General features: G+C 40.2%; 1 protein-coding gene across 1 annotated transcript; it reads right to left on the bottom strand.

Moving 5' to 3' along the window:
- Window positions 1-1291: 1291 nt before the first annotated feature.
- Window positions 1292-9192, bottom strand: LOC119894198 (PSME3-interacting protein-like). The gene is given in 8 exon segments (XM_038706793.1): window positions 1292-1715; window positions 2149-2355; window positions 3608-3696; window positions 4439-4578; window positions 7323-7345; window positions 7348-7443; window positions 8859-8957; window positions 9056-9192. Coding segments are annotated over 8 exon segments (786 nt in total). The 5' UTR covers window positions 9183-9192; the 3' UTR covers window positions 1292-1710.
- Between the last annotated feature and the right edge of the window lie 1202 nt (window positions 9193-10394).

Below are 10394 nucleotides of genomic sequence, written 5' to 3'. Positions count from 1 at the left end.
TTTAGTTTCTTATGTCTTTTTATGTTTTAGTTATTAAGACAGTTCTTTCTTCTATTTATTATTTTATTTAGATATCAAATCTGTGTCTATTACCTTAACTCCCTAATGACTCCAATGCTACATGCACAATTGTAAGACAATTCAATGTTGAGGTTAAAATGTATGTGAAATACACCAATAAAATGTTTTGTTTGTTTTTTTAAGTATGGCCCCTATAGGTCTGGTTCCAAGCTACATGTCAGCTTTTCTACACACCAAACAAACTGTGGCCACCCAGGTCTTCACGAAGTCAAAGCAAAAGCAAGTTGTTGTTTTTTTTCAGTACCGAGTACTCATCTTCTTTATCTTTCACAGCTGTTCAAAAAACTTTTAAAGAAAGGTTTTGTCTGATGTATTTTGTACCTCAGTACTGCGCTGGGCTTCTTAATTTTTTCCTTCTCCTTCTATGCGCTGGAAGCAAAGTGGCACAGATCCCCAAGACAGTGGCGCTATAACAGTTTCATATTTTGGTCTGAGCTGTAGGATATTACATTATTTTGACTTCTTACTTTAGGACAAATTAGATTATTCAGTTCTGAGAATCCAGTAATGTATTTTAGGATAAACTGAAATAACTGAGATGATCCTCTGCCTTTTCATTTAGTGCCATCATCAGGCCATCATTCTAATGTATTCAGCACTGCGGTTTACAACCCAATGCCTACCAAACCAATAACATTCCCATCAGCCTCTAACATTTTGTAACTTTTGGACTGTCTTTGGAAAAGAGGCTATCTGAGGGAAAGCACCAAGAATAATTTGTCATCAGAGGTGTTGCAGCATCAGTGACTCTGCCGATTTCACATATCAAGTTGGATAAAGTCTTGTGTGGCTCCAGAGGATGACGTGTGAAATCTGATTGCTTTATTGTGTCTGAAGACTAAAATGTGAAAATGTAAAAATAAGCTCCGTCACCCCCTCCTCATCTCTGCTTAAGGTTAGCGGCACAAGGCTACATTACCCATTACTACTATAGCTGCTATTTTACTGTATAAGCTGTTAAAGTATTTACCTTATCCATTCTTCATAATTCATGCCCATATGCCACACCTGTGAGAGTGGTCAAATGTAGACATCACACAAGATAAAACACTTGAGAACCACTGACCTAAGGAAGTGGTGTGTTAATGCAGTATTATTTTTAATTCATAATTGGAGTTTGATATCCAAATTAATTTTTTTTTAAATCTCAGAATCCTGCAAATATACTAGCTCTGTCACACGCACACACACATACAGAGTAAACACACAGTACAAGGGAAAGCGCTTTATTTCTCTCTGCTCATACTTTGACCAACTAAACAAAACTCCAGCGCCTGAGACAGCAGCAAACAGTCGGGCACGGTGTGACTTTTGAGACAAACTACTGATGAGAAAATACATTACATCACACAAATAAAAACAACTTTCAAACCATTCAGGCTATGCATATAACACAAGAGAGAGAGAGAAAGAGAAGCGTGTCCTGCCCCGGCTCTCTCTCCTCTGCTGCTAAAAGGTGTGAGTCATGTGACACGGTCTAAAGCAGTCTCTTCCTTGCTCCACAGCTGTCAATCACTGTTCCCTCAGCCAACAGCACAGCTTGCAGTCACTGTGGCTTGGGTTGGGAGGGGGGGTGTAGGGGGGGGCAGGATGTCGTCGGGGTAGGCAGTGCGGGATTGGTTGCTCGGCTTAAACTGCGTGAGATTTGATTGAGGGAAGGAAGGGTGGAGGTGTCATGTTTGATAATAGCAAAAAAAAATCACAAATAGATACACAGATTTAGTTCAGAATAGAGTTTAAATTGGTCCTCATGTTACGTATTATTAGGGTTACATTACTGGGCTGAACTTTGATGACAAAGAGCAACAGTTCAACTCACAGCTGTGAAAACGACAGGAATACTGAAAATGTTTGAGTGTATGACTAACATATATCACTGTGTGTATGTATGACCTTTAATCCGTCTGTGTGTGTGCATACCTTGTGTGAGGTTACCTTTTACGACTGTTTAACATACTTACGGTTGTGTGTGTGTGTGTGTGTGTGTGTGTGTGTGGATGCTGATGTGTGTCTATCTGTAGGCCCTGCTGTGCCGGGGGTACGGCAACATGATTGCGTCCACGCTACCTTCGCTGTCCGAGCTGCTGTCAGAGTCGCTGCTGCCGGAATAAACGCAGAGTCCTGGTAAAACGCCGACGCACACGGCCGCTGACGGCAGGTGTAACACACCTTGACCGGTGCTCAGGGAAGCAGAGGGGGTCTTCGCCGTCAGGCCGGGGGCTGTTTGTTGATCTTCAGCTCGCCCTGCTCCTCCTCCTGCACCATTCTCCTGTTCTGAACAGCACAACCTACAGTCAGATTCAGAGCTTGTACATGCAGACATCCCCGGATCGCGTTCGTTTTAAAAACAAGTCAGATGAAATTTAGGAAACAAATTAATTACGTAACCGAGAACCAAGAAAATTTTAAAATAAACTATTTACTATCTAAATAGGCTATTTTCAATTATTTAGAAGAGAATGTAGAATTTCAGTGGAAGGCGGTTAAAAACCTTTGGCATATGGGGTCATTAGTTTTGTAAAAACATTTGCATGCACTGTATAAGCACAGAGAAGTGCCTGTCACTGTAAATAAATAAAACGTTTACATGGGATACATGTATACATGAGGAATGGATTTAACTAGTTTTAAAGTTAGTGAGCAATCCCACTGACTTGAAACGCCTACAGACATACATCAACTAGTAGACTTCACCAAAAACTGCAGTTCCCCTCAGCTCTATGGAACCAGTTATTAGCTAAAACAATTAACTAAAAGGAGAGTGAACACAAATGAATGCTAATGCTGTGCCATGTTTGCTGGATATGTAAATGGAGAAATGTTTGCTAATATGCAATACCAACTTTATAATGTAAATAATATAACATAATAATAATAATGGCTCTGTTGCTCCCAAGTGGAAATAAAAAAAATCAATGAATGCATTTTTAAACTGCTGTAATAACTGTCCTACTGCTGTCAAAGTGACAATGAATCCTGAACTGAGGCGTTACAGCAGTTGCTGTTGAAATATGAAACATGTCATCTGCACAGAATAAAAAAAAATTGTGGACAAAATAAAAACAGATGCTTAACCAGGTGACAACTACCATTCTTTAGCTCCACTGCCCCGTGGGATCTACTGAAAACCATAGCACTGAGTAATACAAGTGTGAAACAAGGTCAAGCAAGGCTGGGGCTTTCTGTAGTTTCTTTTCTCAGGTTTCTATTATGAGGGAACCCAGCCTAAAATCTGAGTAAACCTGGTTTCACTGAATGTACGTCACACTTCCAGTTTGCAAAGATTTTCCAATTATAAGGGAAGTTCCATCTCTGCATGTGGAACAAAAAAAAAAAAAATAAAGCACTCTTCAAGACATCTATGCATCATTCAGTCACAAGCAGTGAGCTGTATGTGAGTTGATGTTTTTCTGGTCTGATAGTTCTATCATTTAGCAATTCCGGGAATGGTCAAAGAGGTGCACAACTCAATTTCTGTCCACTTCAGACAGATAGTCCTCCTTACATGCCTCAGGCTGCAGCCCACCTGTGTGTCTGTCTCCATTTCCTGTCGTCGTTGCTGTAGTTGTGATTTCCACCTTCTGTTTCTTACTGCTGTCTGACGACTGGGAGGAGCTGGGTAACGGAACAAAGAGATTTTGAAGATGTAAAGCTTCTCTATAATCAAGATGTTCATATCAGCAATGGGTCAAATGACTGAGGGCAATTGGGGTCATTGGCAGTGACAGACCTACAGAAAGTTACCACCTGACTCTGTAGTTCCCCTGAGCTCCACAGAGCAATTTTAGCATCTTTCTGCTCATCGTTTTGGTTTTATGTCCCACAGCTTTCATTGAGCATGGAGGTTCAGTCTTGACATATTGTATAATGTGTTAAAAATTGTAAACTCAAGGTTCAACTTACTTAGCTGTTCCTTAAGCTTTCTGCAGGTGGGGTACAGCCGAAGGCTTCAGGAAAACCTTAAGTGAATCTTGAGTAGAATTTTTTAATTTTCAGTTCACTAGTCTTCCAATATTTTTGGCTTCAACGGGCAGCTGTTTTCTGTGAAAAAGCTCTGATAAAGCAACCCTACCTGAACACCACAAGTTAGCAACTAGCTGGTAAAGATAGTGGAGCATTTGGCAGCTAAAGACAAAAGATATTTCCCCCAGGAGTCGGTGAAGACTAAAAACTAAACCAAAGGAGAGTGAACATTGGACTTCAATTTGTCAGATGGACACAAAAAACAAATTCAAATGTTGCTCAGTGTCCTCTGCATGTGGAAACAGGCAAGTGCTTGCTAACAAGTGCGCCATGTCAACTTTATAAGGTGATAAACACTGATATGTCAGTGTTTTAAGGATACGTATCTGCGTACCTGCGCCTCTTGACAGCTCCAGCCAACAAATGGGCCTGAGACAGGTGGCTGGTCCTTTGCTCTACCCCTGAATGTTTAGGTGCCGCCTTCTTTTCAGGCTCTTTGCGACTTTCTGTGGACGCTTTCTTCACTAGAGCGCTGTGAAAGTGCAGAGTTAAGGTAAATAAACCATAATGGAGCCACTGAAAGTGAGCAATGAGTGGGCTCAGGGCAAACAGAAACACTCGTCCCGCTCAGCAGCATTCTGTCCTCCCTTCAGGGGGAGCCATTACATCTCTCCATCAGTGTGCTGGAAGAAGTGACACAGTTCTCAAGGCTAAGAAAAGCACTCCGGCAGAGAGAGGTGACACAGATACAGAGCCTAAAAGAAGACCAGGACATGTGCAGAGCTCAGGAGACATGAAATCAGGTCGAGATGCAGGGAAAGAGGAAAATAGACAGAGACACACACAAAAACACAAAGCACAAAAGGTATAAGACAAAAGGGACAGGTGGACAGGACTCAGCAGACTCAAACTGAGGCATCAGGTATAAGTGAGGTAGAAACGAGTAGTCCTGAGTTTTCACTGCATTATCTAAGGTCTGCACCTGTGTGTGTACTTTGTGTTCCCAGCAACTGCTTTAAATCATCACCGTAGTTACCAGCCTATGATACAGTTTCCACGACAACCCATTCCCTTATTCATCTGCACACAAACCAGTCTGTCCGCAAAGACAAAGACAAAGACGGCGTGACAGAGAGGGACAGCTGAAAAGCACAGAGAGCAACAACATGCCCTGGTGACATGCAAGACTTTCATAAGGTGCAGTATTTACACTGTGATGTAAGGCACAGCACCCACTGATTACATGAGTTCGGTTTATAAGTTAGGTGGACTGTCCTAAATACATACATTTTTCCCCAACTGATTATCATATCAATATTAATCCGATGTAACATTTTATTTAAATTTGAGGTTAATTCTGAAAATAAACAGGATAGGCTGGTTCCAGATCTCTGAATCACTGCCCACATCTCAGATTTGTTCAGCGATTGTGCCCACTCACAGCTGCTTCCTTCATTTGGAGAAACCGTCGGCCAGTAAGAGTTCAGTAGGCGGGATTAGGAAAGGGAATGCCATATTCCTACATAGCTAGCTAGTAGAGGTAGAGAAACACTGATAAATCCGCCAGGTTGATATTAAGTTATTGCAGATATATCGCTATCTGTATATGTCAGACAACAAGTAACAAGGATATCAGTACAGACACGGCAAACTAGAGGAGGAGAACAAGGATGGACACGTACTTGTGTGTATGTGTGTGTGCGCGCATAATGCAGTCCCAGCGGGAGCTTCAGTATGGTGGAGCTGTGCCTGCCAAAACACAAAGCTGCATTCATGTCCTTTAAATGTTCAACAGCATAAAGTGCTGAAAATAACAACTTCACTACTTATCTTTGAGATACTGACACACTTACTGAGAAACCCTACACAATATATACAGTACTATATGGAAAAATGTTGCTCTGCTAGAATATTACAAAAACTCATCACTACAGAAAGTAGTTTGTAGGATACCTGGCTCTCTTCATGCAGCTTTTCCTATCCCCACATTTAAAAGGAATAATATGTAACTAAAACCAACTAGACCTATGTTAGATATTTTGCAGTACTGAAAATCTTTGAGACTGTTACTTCAATAATGCAGACAACAACTCCCATGATCCCATGCTACTTCACGATGTCACCAACCTACATCTTTTGTTGTTGTTTTGATGTGAGAGACCCTTAACGCAAGAAATTACATACTGTTTGTTTAATATTCCCACTAGGTTCAAATATCCAGCTCACACTGTGCTAAAATGATGCATTGGTTTATGAATGATCTAGCTGACAGACAATCTACCAATCAATGCGACAGTAACTTTGCAAGATTTGCTCACTTTTGCCCGTTTCATTCATTCAATATAATGAATACTATGAGTTTTTCGGCTAGAGTATGGTAACCTGATGAGTAGTAGTAATCTGAAATAGATCTTTAAAAAATAAAAACAATGGATAGTCACAGTCTTAGTTGCAACATCTCCCATAATTCCCAATCTTAAAATTTATAAGAAATAAAAGGGGTCTTAAATAATGCACAAATTATCCTTTGATATCCTCTATCAGTAAGAAGAAGAAACTACAGCAACACTAAACGTGTATAGGGTTAGTTACATTTTGATAACAGAGATGAGTCAGCTAGCCAAATAAAGCAGAGGAAGAGGAAATTCTACAGTGCCACAATGCAGACGTTAATAATACTACTGTTTTTTCAGTTCGAGTATTAAAGACTCTTGATGTCTCGGCGGGCAGTGAGTATTTCTGGTTCAAAACAGCGTACGGGCTGCAAGGCGTGTTTTGTAAACCAGAAACTGCAGCACCTGACAAAGCAGTCAGACTAATTTGCATTCAGTATTGATACTGGTCACACAGACAGCCAGAGTATTTTTGTAAATATCTGTTCAGCATTTACATGAATTGCTACTCTATTTTCATTTAGTGTATTGAAATGTGTTACATATGGACACTGGAAGTTGGAACGGCCTTCAGAATATTAAAACTGTATGGCAGCAGCTTCAATCCCAAATTCCTTTCTCTTTTTTTGCCTGTGGAGCACGTGAGGTTTCCATTTAAAACTCCACAACTAGTCTCCACCAGTCCTCATTTCCTAATCAACAAAATAAACAAGACAACTGAAGTGCAACTGCTGACACTTTAAATACATCTAAATGCTTATTATAAACCCACAAATCTGTTGTAGCTCACCAAAATGGAAGACAACAGATGAACATAAACACAGAGCGATACTGGCTAATTAAAATGTCTTTTGCATATAAAACAAACACGTGATAAAAGGATATTCTGTATTCCAGCAGTTCCTGTTCTCCTCATCCCTGCGTTGCTTCTCCACCAGGCACTGTTGCCGGGAGACCTCGTCCAGGAAGCTGGACTCATCCTCGTTCAATCCTCTCACCATGTTCCCTGTCACCATGGAAACAAACATGCTCTCAACACATGGCAGGAGAGTGATTGCATTTTTCAGAAAACAAACCACCGCAGTTTATTTTAAATCCACACACAAGTGACCTTCATCTGGAAAGAAAACCCTGAAATCTGGCGTACTGTTGGGCGGACATCTGACATGATTTTGAACATACTCAAAATAGCTAGGGCTGAATTCTTTCCTAATTAATCTCTTTACTAAAATCTATTATAATGTACATACAGAATAGACTAGATTTGGCTGTGCATAGCTGCAAATCTGCCGTCTGCAGACAACAGTACTGGCAAGAAAACTCTAAACAGATACTGTTGTGTTTTTCAAAATTTTTTCGATTATGCTGTGGCAAAGTAATTAGTAATTGCAGAACAGCTTCATATGAAACACTTTTAAACATAACAAAACACCGGAACTAATATTGCTGTACAGTGCAGAGACCGTTTAATATATCAATGTTAGACTTAAAATGCACCAATAAGTAAAATAATATCTGCTGCCTATTACCAATGACATATTTAAAAGGGTACTCCAGCACTTAGTACGCCACTGGGGCATTGGGGCAACTTGTGAAAGACCCGCGTGTGCGCATGTGCGCCCTCATGTGCGTGCATGGGACAAACAAATGGGCATCTGCAAGTGAAGAAATCGCTCCACAGTATGCAGAGATCAGAAATTCTCCTGAGTAACTTTAATATACAGTAAGGCACTTTAGTTCAGTCAGTGGTTCCCAACCCAGTGGCTGGGCCACTCCAAAGATGAAGATTAATATGGGGGTGGGTCGTGACATAATTAATGGGGTGGGAAAGAGAAGAAAACAAAGTTCTGCCACAGCTCTGTTTTGGCTAAACTAATAATAAATAAACACCTCAAAAGCTTAGAGGGGAACTACTAACAACTCCTACACATCTAAAATGAGAGCCCCAACCAGACACAGCTCTTTTGTAAGGGGTCACAAGCCAAAAAGGTTGGTACAGTAATGTGTTGTTGTACTTTATGCTTATCATATGATTTATATGTAAACTGGTCTAGTAATTATTGCTGTCAAATTAATGTAGTGGAATAAAAAGTACAATGAAATGCAGCGGAGCAGAGGTTTACAGTACCATAAAATGTAAATACACTGTACTAACGTACAGTACTTGAGTGTCCTTCATTAGACCCTCCCTGCCTGTTAAATGGCTTATCTTTAAAAAATCCATGCCCCTCGTTTGTATTGAAGGTTTTCTATCAAAAGGAGTGATCTGTTTAGCATCTAAAAGCACTGAGCAAAGCCTTGTCATGACTGTTGATCTTTAAAACCCATAGCCACTGGCTCTTTGTCTTGGAAAAGTGTTAATTCAAACGGAAGTAAAAGACCTAATGACAGATATAACAAAGAGAAAAAGACAAGACCCACTGAATTTGAATTGCTCCTCAAATTCATCTTGTTTCTTGTCTTTCTGCTCCTGCAGCCGCTCAAAGAGCGAACGTGGGTCATACGCCTCCTCTGGGGCATCTGAGGAGTACAAAAACGAATATGTGGTCGTCTGCACAGGTATGCATTTCATAGGTTTGGTGCGTTCTGGATCTGAGTGTAAGTGTATGTGTTCTTACCCTCAGGGTCGTCAGGTTTCCTAACTTTCTCCCATTCTTCTTGTCTCTTCTTCCTCTTCTCTTCAAGCTCAGCTTCTGAAACAAACTTCCTGCTGAGGTTGACGCCTGCTGCCCCTCCCCCTTCCATTACAGCTGACCTGCACACAAACACACCTTACTTCTAACTCAAACTGTCACTCCCCAAAATATGTTTTGGTTTTTTTTTATTCAAGACTAGACATAGTCTATTTCTGATGGGCTGTTATTAACTACCAGGTGAATAAGTCTGTAGCATTGGTTTTCGATGTGTTTTTTTTCTGGGGACCCAGGAAAATTCATGCATTCAATTAATATATTATTTTTCTCTGTGGTCCAAGCAAAGGACTGAATCAATCTAATCTATGATACTCAGCTTGTGCCCCCTGACCAATCAAAATAACCTGAGACTACAATTCAATGATGCATCTCTTGAATAAGTGCATGTGTATACCACCTATGTACAGGTCAATAAGATGATACTACTACATTCACCAATGCTATATTAATTTGTCATTTTGCCACAGAGGCCCCCAATAATGAACAAATCATTTTATATATCTAAAATCTGTTCTCTTTACTTTCATCTGCATTGTTTACTGTTTTACTGTGGCTACAGTGTTATAATTTATTTTATTTTAATTCTATTTTAATATAGGTTTAATGTATGTTTAATGTATGTATGTTTCGTATGCTACTGGATACTTGAATTTCCCTCGGGATAAAAAGACTATCTATCTATCTATCCATCTATCTATATTTGTAATGTTTCGGTGATCTAAACATAACAGTGACGTTAGGGCATTAGAAGTAGTAACAGAGCTGCTAAAAAGACATCGAGGTTGATGCTGTAAAGTCAGAATAGATGCATGCCTTGTGTTGGACTGGAGAAGAACCAAGGTCACATTTAACAAGTGACACCCCTGAAGTGCGCAGTCACAAATGTCACAAAGACAGACCAGGAGAAAAATTCACAAACAAATTTGTGTAAGTTCTCTATTTGTTGAGCCTGAACCATACATTCAAATCCATAGCGATTTTTGTGTCACAGTGTGAGGTGGTGTGTACAGCAGAATCACATGTTGTATGCTGTTATTTTCTATGTTAGGTGGCAACACACTGCTGCAGTGAAACCACCAAAAACACAACACATCCAAACCACAACAACTACTTAACCGCAGCCTTATTAAATTGCTATTTAATGCTGTTGACATTTCACAGGAGGACTAAACTGAACTCTACCTGCAAGGTTTTGGCTCTCCCTTGTGGTCACATTTAATCCACACAAGTTAGTTAAGTGAAATGACAGCGATTGAACAGACGT

This window comes from Micropterus salmoides, unplaced genomic scaffold (assembly GCF_014851395.1).
Source record: "Micropterus salmoides isolate LMB-PRFRI ecotype aquatic unplaced genomic scaffold, ASM1485139v1 Ms_hic_scaffold_8, whole genome shotgun sequence".
NCBI classification, from domain to species: Eukaryota; Metazoa; Chordata; class Actinopteri; order Centrarchiformes; family Centrarchidae; genus Micropterus; species Micropterus salmoides.
The sequence above is the reverse complement of the archived record's forward strand: the minus strand, read 5'-3'. Positions and strand labels throughout refer to the sequence as shown.